This window comes from Hemiscyllium ocellatum, chromosome 15 (genome assembly GCF_020745735.1).
Source record: "Hemiscyllium ocellatum isolate sHemOce1 chromosome 15, sHemOce1.pat.X.cur, whole genome shotgun sequence".
NCBI lineage: Eukaryota > Metazoa > Chordata > Chondrichthyes > Orectolobiformes > Hemiscylliidae > Hemiscyllium > Hemiscyllium ocellatum.
In genome coordinates this window covers 33,279,733-33,302,346 of record NC_083415.1, presented here as the reverse complement: position 1 = coordinate 33,302,346, position 22,614 = coordinate 33,279,733, and the positions used below count along the sequence as shown (strand labels likewise).

The following is a 22,614-nucleotide window of genomic DNA, read 5'->3' as shown; positions in this document are numbered from 1 at the left end:
GGAGCAGCTTTTCCTGCTAGCTGCATGGGGAGGGGTAACTGTGAATTAGTAGCATAAGGCATAGCTTGAAGATGAGGATGAACCTGAAGTCCCCATTCACAAGCTTTTTTTAAAAAAAAATTGGCCATGAGATATGGGCATTGTTGGAATGGTTTGTCCCTCGTTATCTTGAGCTGATATCTACTAACTTTTTGAGTTGTTGCAGTCCTTGTGCTGTGGCTTCTAGAAACAGGCTGACCATCACAACCCGAGCAATTAGAAACCACCAAAAAAACTGGCCAGTGATGCCCATGTCCCATGCCAGAATAGTAGTATCTCCTGACACCAATGCTCAATAAATTTCAGCGACACAAACTCTTTATTTTCAGACTTGCACTTGTGCAATATAAAGCTAATTACAAAAAAAGACCTTGCTTAAAAGTTTTTTTTCACCAAGTAATATTCTTTATCATTATTTTTTGCTTTTCATTGGGTTTTAGCACTCCTTACCAAAAAGAAATTGAGATTTTGGTGCCACTGTGCTTTGAGGTGTCAGCAGATGCATCATTGAATAAAGAAATATGGTTTAGAGTCACTGCAATGCTGAGTGTCTGAGTGAGAGGTGAGACCAATGAATATTGGTTAAGAGTTGTAAAAGGAGATTGTTATTTGCTGAATGTTGGGAGCGTGGTGATCTAAGCAATGACTGACCCAATCCATTGGGATGTGGAATTTGAAGATGCATTCACTAACTTTTAGCCACTCTTGAAATCTTTGAGCAACTGCTGTCATTGTATGTAGATCCTCATGGCTTGACTCTTTTGACATTGATCTCTGCAACTGTCTGATCTCACTGCCTTTAGTGACTCGAGGGCTGCCTTTCCCATCTGATACACTCCACCTCCTGCACCAAGGCCTCCAGTGCAGCATTCAAACAACTTGGGGCCTGCCTTCTGCCCTGTTGTGTCACCCATCACCATTTCCCAAGTCGTGAGTCTAAGCGACTGCTCCAACCACAACTCACCACCTCTTTTAAATGACACAGGCTAACTTTAAGTTCCATGGTGGTAGCCATGCATGATATAGACTTCCTGCTGATATATCCAGACAATGAATACTACAGATTGCTCTTGGTGAATGCCAAAATCATTCAAATGAGCAGGCTGCACAAAGTAACCTTATTGCAATCAGTGGTTTGGGGCTGAGTATTCTATTTAGTTTTATGTGGGGTAGGAAGGAGATCATTGGCACAGTGGGTGTGTCCTTGCTTCTGAACTAGAAGGTCTGGGTTTGATTCCCACTTAAGTCCTTGAAATTTCTGCTCATAACATTTCCAAGCGATTATCAACCTGTAAAGTCTTCTAATATGCTTAGTCAGATGGTAAGAATAGGACAGTCTCCTGGTTAGCCATGCTCGATGTATCTCAAACTATAACTTCTGACAACAGGCTAGTAATTTGTTCCAGGAGAAACTAGCTATCGAAACAAACAAAAGCATATGCTCTGTCTGGCTTGTGCCACTAGACATGGGAATGTCTCAGGGACTTAGTTCAATACTTGCACTTAGAAAATGAGCTAGGATAAAAGTTAGGATGATCTAATTAGTCTCTCAATGTAAAGCATAAGATAAGTGGAGTGCTGTGTACATGTGTGTTAAAAGTTGGATCACAAATTTACTTCATCAAAATCAAGTAAAATTTTAGTCTCCTGCAATTGTTTTCCTTTCCTCACGATCTAGTGAACTGTATTTCTCTGGATCATGTAACATCAGTGACTTCCTGAAAAGGATGTCAAACACTTATCACTTTCAAATTTGAAATTTTGAAATTTTTTTTGAGGAGTCTTATTTTCATAATTTTGACTTTTGTCCCATCTTTCAGACAAATATTTTTCTCCAGTTGGACAGCTGACTGGAAAATTGCTCAATGAATTTGTATAGACTGTTTGTACATATATCCACTTAGCTCTTTAATGGAACAGTGCTCTGGGTAACCATGTCACCTTTAAATTGATACATACACCTCTCAGATTTATCTTTCCTTCCCTCAAGTAGTTTAAAAAAAAATGCTGCTTCATCAGCCCAGCAGTCATTGGGTGACTTATCCCAGTCACACTTTTTCCTACAAAAACCCAGATAATAATTATCATCAAAGAATTTAACTATAGAAGCTATTAGACCGCAAACCACAAACACTTCGGAATGTTTGCTCGATAGAATCTAAAGCAGAAAAGAAACCTGACTTGATGTATTATTTCATTTCCTCTCCATTCTAAACCATTGATTTATGCAGCCCAATATTTCAATGTTTTTTTTTCTCCAGTAACAAAAATCTATGTAGTTTCCTGCCACAGGTATCCCAGAGGATTTTTACAAAAAACACTAATGCTTGGAAATGAACATGTGGATCTCTATTTTTAAGAATCAGAGTTGGAGCAGTGTGTGTGTCATTCACAAGTTTGGTGATTTTCATTCTTTTCTGGAAATTTGCTACAATCTAACAAAGTGGTAATTTTTCTAGAAATGGCAGTGTGTGGAAGATTCCACTGGAAAGCTTCGGCTTCATAAGTGCAAAGGAATGGCTGTCACAGCAGCATCTGAGAAGAGGAGGTCTAATCGCTTCCAGTCCAAGTATTACAACGGTGATGGAGGAGATTGTGATTGTGAAGAAAATGGATCCAAAATTAATACAGCAGCTCGACAGAAACAGACCATTTTGTCCAAGCAAAGTAAGTCATTGATTGGCTTATACTGCATAAAATTAAGGCAAAACGGCAGCATTTCCTAGTTGGTCTTGTCATTTTAAAAATTGAGCATGACAACTCAATTTGTCATGGAACTTGGGAACTGCTTGGAATTTGGGAAAGCTTACCTTACAGCAAAATAATCTCACTGAGGTGTATACCTTATTTAAAAAGTGGAAATATATGTCCTGAGTTCATGTAAGATTAATCTAAAGGAATGGAAGTGATTGCGCTGGACAATGGGCAGAGGAGATTTACCAGGATTTTCCTTGGATTGGAGCATTTTCACAATAAAGGTTTGATAAGTGTGAGGTGTTTTCTTTAGAGCACAGAAGACTGAGGGTGTATAAGATTATGAGAGGCATGGACTGGATGGATAGGAAACAGCTCTTCCCCTTTATTATAAGGAGCATAACTTTAAGGTGAAGAATGGGTGTTTTACTGGAGATTGCAGGAAATGTTTTTCACCCAGAGGGTGATGGGAATTTGAAACGCATTGCCTGGGAGGGCAAAACTCTTAGACTTTGAAAAGTACCTGCATTTGAAATGTCTTAACATTCAAAGCTTTGGCCAAGTGCTGGAAAGTAGGATTAATGGAGATAATGAAGGTAGACTTGATGGACTGTAGGGCCTCTTCTGTGCTCTATGACTTGATGCATTTGTGACTCACTATGACTCCAATGGTAGTACGAACAGAATGGCTTATTCATAAAGCCACCCCCATGCCCATCGACCCCTGTGATCCCAATAAGTTTTGACTCCTCCCAGCTGGTATTTGACCTGAGTCAGGGTTGAGCATTTAACTGTGTCCCAGAAGTTTAAATCTATAAGGCCTAGTGCTCTGGGAGTGGAGGTGGGAGAAGAAAACAGAGCAGTCAGATTGCTGTGTATGTTACCTTCTGAAGCCCTGATTTTTATCACCCACCTCAAACATTGAAACTAGCTTACAACTTCCAATATATAATTGCACTTTTTAAAATGAAAAAATAAATTCTAGTTGTTCCATGTTGAAAGATGTAAAGCCCTTCTTCTGCATACTTAGCAGCTCGGGGAAACATGAGATGCTCAACAGAATAAATATAATTGCTTTTCTGTAACTGTGTATTGCTGTATTCTAGTGACATCTAGTGGTTATCTTTGGCAACAATAACGTTAGGAAAAAGAACCTAGAAATGTATCACACCCTTAAATAAGTAACAAGCAGATTCATCTGTCTCCCCTCCCTTCAATTCTCTTCTTGCATTCACCATTTTGTTTTATTTATTCTCTATTTTCAATAAATGGTCAGCCCACGCTATCTCATATATAGATGTTGCTATTTTTTCCTCAAACTCCTCTGTTCGTCTTTCCATTTTAAAAAAAATCTAATCTACTTTTATCCTTTTAACTTTACCATGCCCTTTTATTTCTTCCTTCAGTTGATCTCCATTTTTTTTCATAATGGATCAGTTCTCCATTTTGCAAAGCAAAAGATTTTGAAGACAAATCTGCATACAGCACAAGTAGGAATCCTTTGGAGCTAAAATAAATGGCTTTAGTTTATTTGATGAACAATGCTGTAGGGACGCTTGTAAAAAGCAGCATATTAGGCGCAATGCCTGTCTGAACATCCAGTACCTGATTCCCTGTTTCTCTCCCTGTAGCTTGTTACTGTCCAGAATATCAATTTTCTTTAAGGAAAGTTGGAAGAAGCAAAGATGGAAGGAGGATAGGATGGAGGAGTGGGGCGGGTGGGTGGAGAATGGTGAAGTTCTTCATAGTTTAGAATTCATGAAGATGTTATGAGATGCCCCATAATGCTTTACGTATTACTTAATTTACAGTTTTAGGTCCCCTTTTCTAGACCGAGCAAAACTGCATGTCTCACCATGGTTACATAGTCCAGGGATAGCATGGTTAAAGTCATCCCTCGTTACCACCATGTTTAATAGACATGCCCATATTCAAGCAGATAAGTTCAACCTAATTTATGGAGAAAAGGACTGCAAATGGTGCTGGTCAGTGGTGTGGTTTTTCACTATTGATAACACCAAATTAGCTCAATGTTGGACAGAATGGCAGCAGAAAATCCTGTCTTGTGATTTTTGAAATGTTGGTAATGAGCCAGCTTGTAACATAACAAGTGGGTGTCATATCTGCTCATGACTAGGCAAATGTTATTTTGAAGTGCATGTTAAAAGAATGAATGTAGGCCGTAGGTCCCTCTATATACACTCCACTATTAGTAATTTCTCAATGCAGGACCATTTCTTTGTCAGATGGGTGGCTCTGTGTATTTTATACCCAGCTCCCAGGAAGTAAAATCAACAGAGAAACAGCATGCTCTATAGAAGCCCCTCCTTAAGGAGTTGGGGTGGGGATGACAGGCAAAGTGGTTGATAGTGGGAATTCTATCTCTTAGTTGGTGGAAATCTCATCCTGGGAAGTCCCTAGCTAATTGAAGTGACCAGGAGTTCCAACAGTACTGACAGTGCTAGAGCTCAGTCGTTGGACTGCAAGGAGAAGTACAGGGAAAATGGCTGGCTGTTCAAGAAATGTTAATCCTGGGGGCTTCAGGTGGTAAGGAGTCCTAGAACTCCAGGGGGCATTGTGGGGAGTCAGTTAAAAAGCAGAGGTAGTGGGGATGTAAAGGGTAGGGTGGGGAATCGAGTTTTGAAAAGCAGGTAGCTTTCAACTTGTGTGGTGCCCCTAATGTGGGCCAGACATCCACAATTGAAATTCCATTCCCCAGCCCCCTGCTCTGAGTATGTGCATTGGATAGATTGGGGGGCGAGTGGACTTAATATTGAACATGGGCCCTCCCTATCTTCCTGCCCTCTCCTCCAGAGAATATGCCTGGCCAAGGCTTGTGAAATCTTGCCCTGCATCAAGTCCTCTTACATTCCAATCTGTAATCACATTTGACTGCAATTGCAGTTTAGGACTTCAGTTTTTCAAGCTCTGATGTCTGCTCATTACAGATTCAAGAGTACATCACTTATCTCCGCGATCCTATTTTGAGTGTTTTTATATTTATTTTCAGAATTTAAGCAAAGCTACATACGGAATAGGTCAATCCGTTCAGTATCTGTTGAACTTGAAGGAGAAGTCTATGATCTGGATCTGGATGAAGGATTTGATCCAGTTGTGCAAAAGAACGTCACTAAACGCCATGATGTGGCTGATGAGGAAGAGGAGAATATGGGTGAAAGCAGTGGCACTGACAACAGCAATGAACTAATTGTGCCAAGTTCAATTAAAGTCACACATAAGTAAGTTGCAGCATTTATCCTCATTTGTTTAATTGACCTCTATTTCCCAAATGTTTAGGAAAGCCAAGAAAGATGATCTATGTACCATTTATTGTAATGCATTCAGTGACATCACTTGGCTGCACTGGCCTTATTCCATTCTTAACTATCTAATACAAAAGACTCTCCTACAACAGCTTCTGTTCCTATCTCGGGGCGGGATGGGGAGGGGGCACCATTATCTCTGGTGTCCTCTGAGGATCTATCACTTCTCCTTTAGAAGATGTTTCTTGGCAACATGATCTTACCACTGCTTCTTTCAACTCCTCCACGAGTCCTGAATTATCAGATTGATTATTTGACATCGGCTGAAAATGCGTTGCTGGAAAAGCGCAGCAAGTCAGGCAGCATCCAAGGAGCAGGAGAATCGACGTTTCGGGCATGAACCCTTCTTCAGGAAGGAGGAGAGTGTGCCAAGCAGGCTAAGATAAAAGGTAGGGAGGAGGGACCTTGGGGGAAGAGCGTTGGAAATGCGATAGGTGGAAGGGGGTTAAGGTGAGGGTGATAGGCCGGAGTGGGGGTGCGGGCGGAGAGGTCTGGAAGAAGATTGCAGTTAGGAAGGTGGTGCTGAGTTTGAAGGTTGGGACTGAGACAAAGTGGGGAGAGGGGAAATGAGGAAACTGGAGAAATCGTAGTTCATCCCTTGTGGTTGGAGAGTTCCTAGGCGGAAGATGAGGCGCTCTTCCTCCAGCCATCGTGTTGCTATGGTCTGGCGATGGAGGAGTCCAAGGACCTGCATGTCCTTGGTGGAGTGGGAGGGGGAGTTGAAGTGTTGAGCCACAGGATGGTTGGGTTGGTTGGTTGGTCTGGGTGTCCCAGAGGTGTTCTCTGAAACGTTCCACAAGTAGGCGGCCTGTCTCCCCAATTTAGAGGAGGCCACATCGGGTGCAGCAGATGCAGTAAATGATGTGTGTGGAGGTGCAGGTGAATTTATGGTGAATATGGAAGGATTCCCTGGGGCCTTGGAGGGAAGCAAGGGGGGAGGTGTGGGTGCAAGTTGTGCACTTTTTGCGGTTGCAGGGTAAGGTGCCGGGAGTGGAAGTTGGGTTGGTGGAGGGTGTGGACCTGACGAGGGAGTCACAGAGGGAGTGGTCTTTTCGGAACGCTGATAGGGGAGGGGAGGGAAATATATCCCTGGTGGTGGAGTCTGTTTGGAGGTGGCGGAAATGACGACGGATGATACGATGTGTATGGAGGTTGGTGGGGTGGTAGGTGAGGACCAGTGGGGTTCTGTCCTGGTGGCGATTGGATTGATGATGCTCTCCACCGCACTTCCTCCACTTCCCGCTCCTCCGCCCTTGAGCCCCGCCCCTCCAATCGCCACCAGGACAGAACCCCACTGGTCCTCACCTTCCACCCCACCAACATCCGGATACATCGTATCATCCGTCATCATTTCTGCCACCTCCAAACCGACTCCACCACCAGGGATATATTTCACTCCCCTCCCCTATCAGCATTCCGCAAAGACCACTCCCTCCGTGACTCCCACGCCAGGTCCACACCCCCCAGCAACCCAACCTCCACTCCCAGTACCTTACCTTGCAACCGCAAGAAATGCAAAACTTGCGCCCACACCTCCCCCCTTACTTCCCTCCAAGGCCCCAAGGGATCCTTCCATATCTGCCACAAATTCACCTGCACATCCACACACATACTGCATCCACTGAACCGATGTGGCCTCCTCTATATTGGGGAGATAGGCCGCCTAGTTGCGGAACATTTCAGAGAACACCCCTGGGACACCCGGACCAACCAACCCAACCATCCCGTGGCTCAACACTTCAACTCCCTCTCCCACTCCGCCAAGGACATGCAGGTCCTTGGACTCCTCCATCGCCAGACCATAGCAATACGACGTCTGGAGGAAGAGCACCTCATCTTCCGCCTAGGAACCCTCCAACCACAAGGGATGAATTACAATTTCTCCAGTTTCCTCATTTCCCCTCCCCACATCTTGTCTCAGTCCCAACCCTCGAACTCAGCACCATCTTCCTAACCTGCAATCTCTACCTGACCTCTCCGCCCCACCCCCACTCTGGCCTATCACCTTAACCTCCTTCCACCTATCACATTTCCAACACCCCTCCTGCAAGTCCCTCCTCCCTACCTTTTATCTTAGCCTGCTTGGCACACTTTCCTCATTCCTGAAGAAGGGCTCATGCCCGAAACGTCAATTCTCCTGCTCCTTAGATGCTGCCTGACCTGCTGCGCTTTTCCAGCAACATATTTTCAGCTCTGATTTCCAGCATCTGCAGTCCTCACTTTCTCCTATTTGACATCCATTACTGGTTGAACAGAATGTTCCTCCCAGTGAATATTGGAAAGTCCATTGTTTTAATCTTACCACAAACTCCATTCCCTCGCTACCAGCTCCATCCCTCATCCTGGCAACTCAGTACGGATAAACCCAAATGTTTGCAATCTTGGTGCTACGTTTGACGCCTAGTGGCATTCTGACTGCAAATTTATGCTGTCACCATGACTAGCTATTTTTGCCTCTATAACTTTGCCAGATTTTGTTTGTGTCACAACTCATCTGCTGCTGAAACACGCAGTCATGCTCTTGTTACCTCCAGTCTTGACTCCTCCAATGCTCCCCCGGCCAGTCTATCACATTCCACCTTCCCTCCAAAAACTTGAGACCAACTAAACCTTTTCCCATGTCCTTGGGTGTACTGAGTCCTAATCACCTATCGCTCCTATGCTCGTTGGTCTATGCTGCCTCCTGGTTCAATGGTACTGTAATCTTCGAGGTCTTATCCTTGTTTTCAGCTCTCTCCATTGTCTTTAATTTCCTTTTGTCTATAATCTCTTCTCATCGCATAACCTTTCAACGTTCCTGTAAGTCTGGCCTCTGTCCGCCAATTTCATTACTATTCCATTGGTAGCTATATCTTCAGGTGCCAAGGCCCCAAATGCTAATATTCCCTCTTCAAATAGCTCTTCTACTTCTTTGCCATTCTTTTCTCTTTTAATATGCTCCTTAAAACCTATTACTTGAAGCAAGATTTTGGCCACCTGCTTTTGTATCGCCTTAAGTGCCTTGGTTTCTGTGAATGTTTCAGTGAAGTGTTGATAGAGGGAACTGCACAAACAACTGTTTTGTTCTTATCATAGGTGCTATATATTGGCCAATGAAACTGTTCAATGTAACCGAGATCTGTACAAATCACTTCAAGCGTGGAAGGATCATAAGTTACACATTGATCATGAGGTTAGTTAGAGAAATCATTAGTGGTATACTTCACATGGAAATTTACCAAACCAATGAAAAATGTAAATAATTTCAGTGGTTCAAATTAACTGACTATTAATATTAAATCATTTTTTCCTTGTCTAATTTGTAGTTCAAAATGTTTTTGTTAAGAAAAAGTTTGTAAATTATCAAAATGATACTGCAATTTCTGTTTTTGTCTGAGATAAATTGTTGATTTACAGTTAACATTAATTTTTATGTTGAACAATTAGATTTACATTTTCAAGTATTACTATCAAATGATCAATTATGTTAACAACTTTACAAATTAACACAGCAAATAACTTCAGTGAAAAAAAATTCCACACTTCAAAATGTGTGATAGAGACAGCTTTACCAGAGAGCGAGTACAAAGAGAGCAAGCCTCAAGCAAGATTTAGGTTATGCTGTGTCTTTTTTTCCCCACAGAGCAGTAGATACATGGAATAAGCTCCGAACAGTTAATGCTATGTCAATTACACATTTGAAAAGGAGCTAGATGAATACTTGGTGAAGGGCTGGATCAAAGGTTATAAGTTTTGATAAGGATGATAAAATGCTGTCTGGTACCATATTAACCTAATCTTACCGGGGAACCTGGAATGATGCTTGTGGATTGCAGTCAGTGTTGAGTGATGTAGTTTGCCATTGTTAAATTGCGGTCTTGAGGCTTTTGTTCGATTACCTTTGGGCTTTGGGGAAGAATTTTCATAAGTACTTCCTTGTTAATGCAACCTCTAGCTATTCCTGCTCTCAATTAAATAACATGCATAGGTTACACATCTGGATAAACCCAGCAAGGTCTGGTGGAAATTGTGGGTTTGATGAGTTGACTGACTTTTGCATTGTTTCAGGTTTTCTTATTTTATTCGAGGACTGGCACATTGTTTTAAATGTAATAAATAGAAGTTTGCTTTGTACAATCTGCACCACGTGAAAGCTTATTTTCAGTGGTTGAATGCTATAAGCAGGTAATCCTCCCTTTACCTCTGTCCTTAGATTGAAACACTTCAAACTAAAATAAAGAATTTACGAGAGGTCAGGGGTCACTTGAAGAAAAAAAGACCTGAAGAATGTGACTGTTCCAGGATGAGGTTCGTTTTGGAATTGTAGCTTCCTTCATTGTGTCATTAGGATAGTCTTCTTTCCATATATTAACTTTTATATGGATTTCCCAAATATATTCAACATCATGAGACATTTTGGGTGATGGATTATTATTTGTCATTAAAAATGATAGCACGTGATTGTCAATTAATAAGTTTCTCTCACCGCTTTCTGCTGCCACTGCCACCCTCGTTGTAGTAGTATGTCTTTCATTTTATTGTACCTAGCGTGTCCTATGCTGAGAATAGAAAAGTGAGAGTTGAACTAAAATGACAGCCATAGCTATAAAAAACAGTACTAAGAGTCAACTGTGATGGGTTATGTCTTATACTTCTGTGATAAGCTCACCTTATAAAATTGTGTGTGACCACTAGATGATACAGAATTGTAATGCAGGCCTCATTTAGTTAAATAGACCCCAGTTTCTGCTGTGTAGAGAGGCCTACAGCTGGTGTCTGCCAGGAGTGCAATGAAGGAAGTAGAAATTTGCTGAGACTCGAATGTGCTGGATACCGGCCTTTGTTATTGGTCTCAGCCAGGATTTGTTTCAGGCAGATCCTCAGAATTCCCAAACTTGGCCAGACTGATGTAGCGGGGGAAGGAGTGACTTAGAGAGAATTCCCAGAAGTGGGAGTTTAATTAGTCTGGTCTCTTTATAAAGCTCTCTGTACATTTAGTACATCACATGCTTAACAGTGGAACAGGTCTAGAAAATCTCTGAAGGAAGCCACCTTTTAAACTAATGGAGGATCATGAAATATTAGAAATATAGAATCCCTACAGTGCAGAAGACGGTCCTTCAGATATGCAGAAATCTTCCAAACAGCATCCCACAAAGACCCTGTGGGACATTTACCATGGCTAAGTGACCTAACCTGCATATCCCTGGGCAATTAATTGTGGCCGATCCACCTAACCTGCACATCTTTGGATTGTGGGAGGAAGCCCATACAGACACAGGGAGAATGTGCAAACTCCACAGAGACAGTCGCCTGAGGCTGGAATCAAACCTGGGACCTTGGTGCTGTGAGACAGCAGTGCTAACCACTGAGCCACCGTGCTGCAAGCTGATTGCACTTTCTGCTGGCCTGTTCCATCATTTCTGCACTCTTACCTCCCGTTTTCTAATTTGCACTGCTTAGTAATTTACTGCTTAGCCAATGTATTTGGTGACCTCCCACCACCTGTAATTCTTGGATAGTGTCAGGAGCAGGGGTAAGCAGTGCTCACAGTGGGTTGGTTCTGTGTGTTTTAAACCCCAGATGGTTTTGATAAATGTATTTTTACTTATGGGACCTGGAATGCTAAAACGTAAGTACTCCGCTCTGATTTAATTTATAAAACAAAAGTATTTGAATTCTGTAATGGGCTGGACTTTCCTTATGGGCTTTGGGACCTTGGCATCGAGGTCAGATGGGAATCAGAAGCCTACATTCTATGTGGATCAATAACTCCTCCTGTGACTTTCTCCAGAGTGGCCAATTACTGGCCAGTGAGCTGAACCATCAAATGAAGCAAGGCGGGTGGGCACTGAAGGCTGGAGAACCAATAGCACTGAAGAAGTGACAGGCTACTTTTTCATTTAACAGGAAGACAGGATGTCTCAAGGTGGAGGCAACCCCCTCTCCAAATTTTAAAAATAGAATTAATGGCCAGGTCACCATTTTTTAAAAATTCATTTTTGGAATGTAGGTATCGTAGGCTAGATCAGGATTCCTTACCTAATTACCCTGGAGAAGGAGGTGCCTGTACACACTGCAGTTCTTGGGTGTAGGGGTATGCACAATGCTGTGAGGAAGGGAATTCCAGCATATTAACCCAATGACAAGTAAGGAAGGTGATTGTATTCTCTGTCAAGATGGGGTGAAGTTTGGAGGGCAACTTGTGGGCAATCGTGTTTCAACGCAACTGCGACCATTGTGTTTGTGGGTTTGGAAGGTACAGCCAGAAGAGCCTGGTGGGGAGTTCTCCAGGCTGCTGGACTGTTGCCCAGTGCACCTAAGAATCCAGAGACCAACTAGCAACTTGCAATATAGGCCTGTAGCTAGGTATATTAGCTACCTGCTACTTTTAGGCAATTCACCTTGCTGACTCCAATCTTTCCACACCCAGGAAGGTGACAAATGGTGTGAATTTCTGCCCTTGCCATTTTCCTGCTTGCCTTGTCAGATGAAAGATGCTACCAGTTAGGTTTGAAAGCAAGATCCTTCAGTCCAAAACAAGAATTTTAAACAGAGCTGATACTGTAGATACTAAGTGAAGAGCTATCCATGTTTGATCTGGTGAATAAATTAAAATGTACTCTTATTTTTTAAAAAAAAGTAGGAAACGTTTCTTTGAAAATGTTCAATATGAATATATTGCACTAAGTAGCAAATTATCAGTGAGAGAGAGAGAGACCCATCCGTAACTTGTCAGAAAAGTTAAGATTAGTATTAACTGATAAGAGTTTTGGGAGCTCTTGTGGTTCAGTGGTAGTATCCCTATCTCTAGACTGGGATGCTCATGTTCAAGATTCACCTGCTCTAGAGATGTGTAGTAACATGTTGATTCGAAAGTATTAAATGAAGAGACTAATAGTGTTTATAGTAAGCCTGAAGATTGGGAATAATTCAGAAACTAGCAAAGGGCTACCAAAAAAGTTCTTAACAAAAAAAGTATATAGAATTGAGAGAATACTTGTCATTGTAAAAATAGAGTGTTGGAGATTTTACAGATATAGAAAAAAAAAGCATAAATAAATGTTGGATCTTTAGAGCGCAGGGACAAGAAAACTTTAAGGGGAATGTGGAAAGGATAGGGATGTTGAGAAAGTAATATTTCCTTGAAAACAGAAATTATATACCAAAACAAATGGTAGACAAGGAGCTAATAAGTGTGGGGAAGATAAACTAATCAACATCACCAGAGGAAAAATTAGAAAAGTGTAAGGGGCTATGAGCCAAACTTCCCAGGATCGGATAGCTTACATCCTAGGGTTCTAACCCACAGAGATTATGGATGTTCTGGTTATGATTTTCCAAAATGTACTAGATTCTAAACTAGTCCTGATGGTTTGGAGGTTAATACATTTAACATTGCTGTTCAGAGGAGAAGGGAAAACATAAAAAGGGAGCTTCAGACCAATTAGCCTTGTATCAATTATAAGCCAAACATTGGAATCTATTGTTAAGGAAGGTTTAATATCACACTTGGAGGCCATTAGCTCATTTGGTTGTATGGCTAAGTGTGGTTCCGAACAATGACAACAATCGGGTTTGACTCCCATTCTTTCTGAGGTGGTGCTGGGACATACCTCCTTACCTTGTCCCTGAGAGTGAAAGTCAATGCAAAACTGCCACTGAGGAATTTGCCAAGGAGACCGCCTCAAGATAAAACATCAACAGACATTGGTTGATGGACATGCCTTTAGGCAAAGCTCATTTGAACATAAGCAATTTTTTTTCTTAAAATGTGATTTATTAGATAGAGGCAACCTAATTGTATGAATGAAAAATTGGTTGGCAGACTTATTTTTTTACACACCGATATAGTAAGTAGGATACATAAGTGGAACATGGAAGTTGCAAAATATTTGGATTTTCAAAAGGTACTCTGTAAGATGCCACACACAATGGTTAATACACAAGATAAGGGCTCTTAGATTTGGGCATAATGCTGTTGGAGGATTGATTAGCACAGGGTAAGGATAAATGGAACATTTTCAAGTAGGCAGTCTTGAACTAGTGGAGTGTCATCAAGGTCTGTCTTAGACCCTCAGCTATTCATGATCTATACTAATAGCTCTGAAGTCACAAAGAGTAGTGTATCTAGGTTTGTTGACTATATGAAAACAAGTAGAATGTAAGTTGTGGAGAAGACATACTGTATAGAGATCTAGACAACTTGAATAAGTGGGCAACAAAGTGACCCATGGAGTATAAAATGAAGAAGTGTGAGGTTACTCATTTTGGTCAAATGAATAGATAAACATGGCAATATTTTAAAAGGCATGAAATGCTCAAATGCTGATGCTCAGAGGCTGAATTTTCCCAAGTAACACAGACATTGGCATGCAGGTACAGCAAGCATTTAAAATGACTGAATGTTGACTTTTATGACGAGGTCTGAAAACGTGTTGCTGCAGGTCAGGCAGCATCCAAGGAACAGGAAATTCGACGTTTCGGGCATAAGCCCTTCATCAGGAATGAGGAAAGTGTGTCCAGCAGGCTGAGATAAAAGGTAGGGAGGAGGGATTTGTGGAAGGGGTGATGGAGATCTGATAGGTGGAAGGAGGTCAAGGTGAGGGTGATAGGCCGGAGTGGGGTGGGGACGGAGAGATCAGGAAGAAGATTGCAGGTTAGGAAGGCGGTGCTGAGTTCAAGGGATTCGACTGAGACAAGATGGGGGGAGGGGAAATGAGGAAACTGGAGAAATCTGAGTTCATCCCTTGGTGGAGTGGGAGGGGGAGTTAAAGTGTTGAGCCACAGGGTGGTTGGGTTGGTTGGTCCGGGCGTCCCAGAGGTGTTCTCTGAAACGTTCCGCAAGTAGGCGGCCTGTCTCCCCAATATAGAGGAGGTCACATCGGGTGCAGCGGATGCAATAGATGATGTGTGCGGAGGTACAGGTGAATTTGTGGCGGATATGGAAGGATCCCTTGGGGCCTTGGAGAGAAGTAAGGGAGGAGTTGTGGGCGCAAATTTTGCATTTCTTGCGGTTGCAGGGGAAGGTGCCGGGAGTAGAGGTTGGATTGGTGGGGGGTGTGGACCTGACGAGGGAGTCACGGAGGGAGTGGTCTTTTCGGAACGCTGATAGGGGAGGGGAGGGCAATATATCCCTGGTGGTGGGGTCCGTTTGGAGGTGGCGGAAATGACGGCGGATGATACGCTGTATATGGAGGTTGGTGGGCTGGTAGCTGAGAACCAGCAGGGTTTATGACGAGGGAATTGAATAACAAGAAGAAAGAAGTTTTGGTAGAATAATATTGGACCTTGGTGTGATCAAACAGAGAATATTCTATGCATTTTTGAGTCATCTTATTTAAGGAAGAGTATGTTTGACTTGAGGATGGTACAGTCAGTGTTTGATATTTTGACTCTTGAGATAAGTGATTTGTCCTGTAATGATTAAACTGAGAGTTAAGAAGAATGAGAGCTGATTTGCATGAACGTTAAAAGATTCTGAAAGAGTTTGACAAGGTTGATATTGAGGTCATTATCTGTGACTTCAGAATCTAGACTTGGAGGCTCAGCTACAGGGATAATGTGTTGGTTGTTTTGGAGTGAACTGAAGAAGTTACAAATCTTCAAAGTTGTCTGCTCCAGAGATTTGTTGATATTTCTTCACTGATTATATTTTGGAATCTATCGGTCCATCTTCAACTTTCAGGGGATCAAAGGATACAACAGGAAAACAGACTTGAGGTAGATAATCAGCCATGTTCATATTTAAATGGTGGAGCAAGGTCAAGGCACTGCTTAATCTATTGCTACACATATTTCTTATGCATTTCTGTTTTCACCTGGTAAAAGGAGACAACTTTAGATTTTTTAAAAAGAATATTGATGATGGACATTTGCAGGATCTTAAAACCATTAGTGAGCTCTCAACCAGTACATTACTGGTAATCATGTGTTCAACCATACTTTCTGATGGAAATGATTTTAAGAAAACTTGGTGATGGTGGCTGGGATTTGTTAAGTTGATGTAAGGGGACTCACATTATTCAATCTCATTTCAAAGTGTTTACAATAAACATTGCTGGAGAGGTGTAGGCCACAGTAACATACAGCTTCTAATAGCATCCATAACCTTTAATTAAGTACTCTTTAAGTATAGTTTCTTGGGGAAAAGAGATTGATGATACTTGTAAAGATTAGCTGTTTACATATTTAATGCCATTGCTTGTAAAATGCCTTTTGCCATTTTCTTTATGTTCTTTATGTTCTTTGTCATAGTTTTCCCTCTAAACATAAGGGAACGAAAGGAAAGCTCAAGCACAAAGGAGCTAATCATCCCTTCAAGTAAGTAAGAAGACTCCCAAGAGTCCAGTGACATTGTCCAGAACATCCGATTCTTTGCAAATCAAATTTGTAGTCCTCAGCTCTCGTTTATTTTAGGGTTTATGTAATTAGAAAACTGTTGCATTCCATCACCCCACTTTAACCTTGTCTGGCTTTTCACAAGCACTGTGTGCCTGCTCAGTATTCAGTTGAGGAGAATCACTCTCCCAATGACCACCGACAATTGAGTCGAAAATTTTGGCGAACATATTTTAGTTTTGTGCTTCAAATAAGTCTATCAAAGGCTTTAAGAACGCTCTTGTGGCAGGGTGGCAGTGTCTTTACCTCTGAGCTAGGAGGCCCAGAATTGAGTTCCACCTGCATCTCGAACAGATCAATTAGAAAATATCAACTATAGACATGATACAATTAAATGGGGAAATGTCATAATCAAATTTGTTGAAAATATAACCTTATTATTAAACTGTTGCTTTGAATATTTGTTGCTTTGACACTTTGATGACAATAATCTGAAATCCTCATCCAAAGTTTAACTAACAAAGTATCATATTGCTTCTGTGACCTTACACCACATGCTAACAATTAACTGTTGTAAAACTAAATTTCATACTATGCTGAATAATGTTTTCTTTATTGAAGAAACAGCTATCAACAGCTTTCTGTAACACACTGATTAATAGTTACTGTGGATAATAACAAACAGAAAAGCAATGTACAAGCATATGAAGCTTTCATTTGCTATTGTTAATGATGGAGATTAGTCTGGAATAGGACTAGGCAAAATTACGAGAAAATGAGGTATACTCACTCTTGGGTACTGAATTTCAAATGAAACTTAATTATATCCAAATGATATGCTGTTCTGTTAAATGGAGTTAAAACTCTCACAACACCAGGTTTAATTGGAAGCACGAGCTTTCGGAGCGCTGCTCCTTCAGCAGGTGGTTGTGGGTCCACTACCACCTGACGAAGGAGCGACGCTCTGAAAGTTAGTGTGCTTCTAATTAAACCTGTTGGACTATAACCTGGTGTTGTGTGATTTTTAACTTTGTATACTACAGTCCAACACCGGCATCTCCAGGTCATGACTGTTAGATGGAGAGTGCTATGTATCGTCATCGTCATGAACTAGACTGCAAATAAGCTCTGAGAAACTTTGGAAAATACTCTGCACTTTGAAATAGAATTTTCAAATCCTTGGCCCATCTAACAGACATTTTAGACTTTGTAAAGGGTAAATAATTAGTTTCTTTATATCCAGCTGAGCAGCTTTGCTTTACAATTTAATTTTAAAGACACTTTCTCCTATTGTTGAACAGTCCAACAATTTTATTTTATCAACCATTTCAGTTATTTAAACCAGTTTAGAAATTGGAAGGATAGAAATTTGTTTTCCTGACTTCATCTTTCCAACAGTCTTTCCAACAGTGTTTCCAACATGAAAGACATGGAGCAGAAATAAACACTGTAACTTTGTGTTGTCCAGTTACTAACCGAGATTCTGATGGAGCTGAGAATCTTGGCTGCATTTGATTTATGCTTTACTGCTAAGAGATGCACTTTCTACTAATGTGCAAACAGCCTCATTAGGCTGTTTGAAGGCAGATAGCCCTGAAACTGTGGCTCCCAGCTCTGAAGAAAGATCACTTGACTCAAAATGTTAACTGTGCTTTCTCTCCACAGGTGCTGCTGGACTTGCTGAGTTTCTTCAGCAATTTTTGCTTTCTGTTACTGAATTATGCTGCTTATTTTCAATTTTTTAATACTGTCTCCTGCATTATAAAATTGATGAATGGAAGAGAAACTGCAACACCTTTTTTGTAAGCATTCAGGTTTTTGCTATCACAAAAACAAACACACATTTTTTCATCTACATCCAGTTATGAGGGTAATAGGCAATCTTGGAAACCAAAATTGTACAATCTTAACTGTGAAACAAAATCATTTTTTAAAAATGCATAAGACAAAAATAAACCACTACCTCACATGGAACTCAAAGCTATTGCCCTGGGATTAAGATTTAGACTTTTCATGGCAATCTTTTTTTCACATGTTTGACAATCAATCTTCTGAAGGAGCGATCCTCTAAATTTTTAATTGATCATTTACTGTACAAGTAAGGCTATTGGTAATCATAAAAAGAATCACATTTTCAAAGGGGTACTTGCACTATTAGTTACTCAACTTTCTATGGCAAGTCAAAATTAAAACTGCCATAGTTCTAGCAGACTATAGAGTTTTTGTTAGAGAGAGGTCAGTAGTGGAGATTTAACCTGAGGGTCACCTTAAGTGAGGGGAGGGGAAGTAGAGTCCTTCATGGTCCTCAGTCAGTGCAGGAATTGAACCTACACTGTTGTTGTCACTGTTTCTCACGAAGCAGCTGTCAAGTCAACTGAGCTGTTAAGTTTTTCAATCTGTTACCTTTGGTTTTCCAATTAATCTGCTGAGAGAGCAGTCATTATACTTTCTTTTATTCACCTTAAGTATTTTCCCTCCACCTTGAAACCATCTTTCATCCTCTTACAATCTCATATTTTTTTCTACAGTAATGCTATCAAACATCTCAATTTCCTGCCTCCCTTTATTCACTTTAACCTGTCTTCTGCTGAATTTGCTGCTGTCTGTTCATTGTTACCAAATTTGGTGACAAGTGTGGTGCTGGTAGTTGACAAATTTCAGGGCGAGAGCAGTAACTCCCCAACATTTCCAACAACTTCTGCCTGGTCCTGACACTACCACAAATCATCAATCCATCCTCTCCAGATCTGACACTAACTTCATCTCTTCTGGAGACCTCTTATCCACCATCTCTAATGTTGTATTTTGCCCATCACCAAACAGCAGTTTTCATCTCCTTCTCCAGTTTCACAAATGGGACTATTCTGATTAGCCATAGCCCCATTATTTCAGCCTCACCAGCCTGACTGAACTGATTATGTCTTGTCCTGATATTTTTTCTCCCCTCCCCCAGTTATCTTCCCAGCTACGTATACTCCCTTTCACTTTATCATTTCCAATTTCCTGACGCTAACTTTCTTTCCTTCACCATGAACATCTAACCTCTCACCTCTTCCTCCTTCTGCTAGGACAGTCTGAGAGCTCTCTGTTTCTTTTTCTGAAATGGAGGGCCAACCAGTCGTCATCCACATTTTCAATCTCCTCTGCTTGGTGGAAGCTGTTCTCACTTTAGACAACTTACCCTTTAACTAAACCCATTTACAAAAGGTAATTGGTGTTACTATATAACTACAGCGGTCTTTGCAATGCCGACCTTTATTTTGTGGAAATGTTCCAAACCTCCTTGGATCTGATTCCTCACGTCATTTTCTCGTACGCTGACTGTAAAGGGAAAGTGGATGTTAACACTTAATAGAACATTTCATTTACATGTGTTTCTGAAATATTGATCTAGAAACTGCTTGTACAATATTTTGTTCAGATGAAGAATGTTTAAAGTAACACAATCATGGAGGATGAAATTTATGATAGTAAATAAAGTGACTAATCTCCATCTGTTAATGGTGTGATGTACATATGCCTCCCAAGTCTAAAACTGATTAAGGAATGGTTGCTGATTGGAGAAATTGCTTACATTTAAGGTGAACTGATCTTCACAAAGGAGAAGGGAGAAGATTTTAAAATTGAACATTCTGTAAATGTAGATTTAAGCTAGGGCAAGTTGAAAATCTGTCTCAATATGTCTGAAATATCCTGTAAAACAGTCCTTCAACAAAGTTAAATGCAAAAACATGTATAATTATACGATTATGCTATTATGATGATTATTGTGATTACTTTCAAAAGTGACACAATTATGCTATTAAAAAATAGTTTCACAAGCCTGCCAAACCTCTGACTCTGCCAGCTGTTTTCCAGGAATAGAGTCACAAATTAGTCATAAACATTTGCTTGATGACAGTGAGGTCTATTGCACTAAACTAATCCAAACATTTAGCTTGTATTTTTAGATTTTCAACAAGTTGTGTGTGAAATTATCTGTTTGTAGATAATGCAGAAAAATAAACGCAAATCACATTGGAATGCTTTCAGAAAAGTTTATGGAAAAGGTAGAAATTAAACAATATAGTCTATCATATTCAGGTACTTTTACATCTGTTGTAGTGCTAACAAGCATGATAACAGCATTGTTTGTTTCCAACAATTTATTAAACAATTGACGGTCTAAGAAATGTATAAGTGAAAAGTAACATCACCGTAGTCCTATTATTCCATAGAGTCTCGAGGCAGTAAGGACTTCTCCACTGTCCAAGTGAGGCCAAAAATAAACTGGAGGAACAACACCTGATATTTTGCCTGGGAGGTTACAGCTCAATGGCCTCACTATTGACTTCACCAGCTTAAAAATCCCTCTACCCCCCGCCCCAGCCCCATCCCATGTCCAGCCGCCACACCCTCCTTGCTTCCCTGTCCTGACCGAACCTGTCTACCTTTCTACTCACCTATCCGCTCCACCCTTCTCACTGACCAATCACAATAACCCTCTACCTGCATCCACTTGTCACCACCTACCTTTCCTGCCGACCACCTTCTATTTACATCTCGGCTCCCCTCCCTCTCCCCCATCCTGATGAAGAGTTTCGGCCCGAAATGTTGATTTCCCTGCTCCTGAGATGCTGTCTGACCTGTGCTTTTCCAGCTCCATATCAATTGCCTCATACCACACATCCCTCTCTAATGAGAGTGCAGCTGACTGTGGTTTAACCAAGGGTCGTCATGCCTCATGCATGGGGTGTGGAGGTAGAGAAGGAGACTCCTTCAGCTGGTGTGGAAATTGAGCCCATACTGTAGGCATCATTTTACATTGCAAACCAGCTGTCCAGTTGACTGGGTTAACTGACCCCCAAATAATTCTGTACTATCACATTGTCATGACAGCATTGAAGGAGGCCATCTGCTCCATTGAACTCCAGAGCAATGCGGTAAATTCCATTCCCCTGCTGTATCTCTGTAGCCCTGGAAGTTTTTCAACCAATTTCTCTTTTGCAATCATTTCATTATCTCCACGCCTGTCACCCTTTATAGTCCAAGAGTTCCAAGTTGTAATCACTTATTGCACCTAAAAGTTCTTTTTCTCATCCCCTTTGCAATTCTTGGTCATATGATTGTACTATTAGTGAATCAAAGAAAATGTGTTTGATTATCTTATCTAAACCTGTCAGAATCTTTTATACCTCTGCCCAATCAACCTTCATTACTCCAAGGAGATCAACCCAGCTTTCTTCAAATTTTTTCAACTAGAGAACCATTCAGGCAATGCTGTCAAGGACTATGTGACCCTTTAAAAGGTGAAGTCCAGGACTAGATGCAATATTTTAGTTGTGCACGAAGAAGGGCTTTATAAAGATTGAGAATAAATTCTTTGCTTTCGTCCCTCTACTTATGAAGTTCTAGATCCCATATGCTTTGCTAACTACACACTCGTAATTTCAGCTACCTTCAAAGCTCAATGCAGATAGCATAACCACAAACACCCTGTCTCGGTCCGTCTGTCATTGCAGAGATCTTAGAACTGTGATAGTAATATGTATTTTAACAGATTCAGTTGGGTCAGGGAAGCAAGGAGGAGGGCGGCTGGACATGGGATAGGCTGGGGGTAGAGGGATTTTGTAGCTGGTGAAGTCAGTATTGAGGCCATTGAGCTGTAAGCTTCCAGGCAAAATACCATGTGTTGTTCCTCCAGTTTTATGTTTGGCCTCACTCTGATAGTGGAGGAGTCCTTACTGTCTCCAGGCCCTATGGTATAGTAGGACAATGGTGACTTTACTTTTCACTTGTACATTTCTTAGATCATCAATTTTTTAATAATGACCGTGTCATTAATATGTATTGCTCTTTCTAGCAAAATGTATCAACTCTCACCACTCTGCATTAAATACCAACTGCCATTTTTAAATAAAAATTCATTCTTGGGTTCTGGGTGTCACTGGGAGGCTAGCATTTACTGCCCATCTCTAATTACCTAGAGGGCAGTTAAGAGTCAGTTACGTTGCTATGCTTCTGGAAGCTAGATCAGTTAAAATTGGCAGATTTCCTCCTCCTAAAATGAACCAAATGGGTTTTTATGGCAATCGATATGGTTGCCATTAGGCTAACTTCTTAATTACAGATTTTTATTGAAATCAAAACCCACCATCTGCCATGGTGGAGTTTGAATCCATGGCTGCAGAATATTATCCTGGTTTTCTGGATTGCTCAACCAGGGAAATTATCATTATGTCACCACCTTCCCTTGTCT

General features: G+C 41.1%; 1 protein-coding gene across 4 annotated transcripts in view; it reads left to right on the top strand.

Moving 5' to 3' along the window:
- The window catches only part of LOC132822743 (extracellular sulfatase Sulf-2-like), a 309,760-nt gene that overhangs the window by 273,041 nt on the left and 14,105 nt on the right, over positions 1-22,614 (top strand). For all 4 annotated transcript variants that reach the window (XM_060836041.1, XM_060836038.1, XM_060836039.1 and 1 more), the window contains 5 exons: positions 2,499-2,706; positions 5,744-5,972; positions 9,132-9,228; positions 10,249-10,343; positions 16,293-16,358. In XM_060836041.1, the coding sequence (XP_060692024.1) occupies positions 2,499-2,706; positions 5,744-5,972; positions 9,132-9,228; positions 10,249-10,343; positions 16,293-16,358 (695 nt within the window). The remainder of the gene's footprint in view (positions 1-2,498; positions 2,707-5,743; positions 5,973-9,131; positions 9,229-10,248; positions 10,344-16,292; positions 16,359-22,614) is intronic.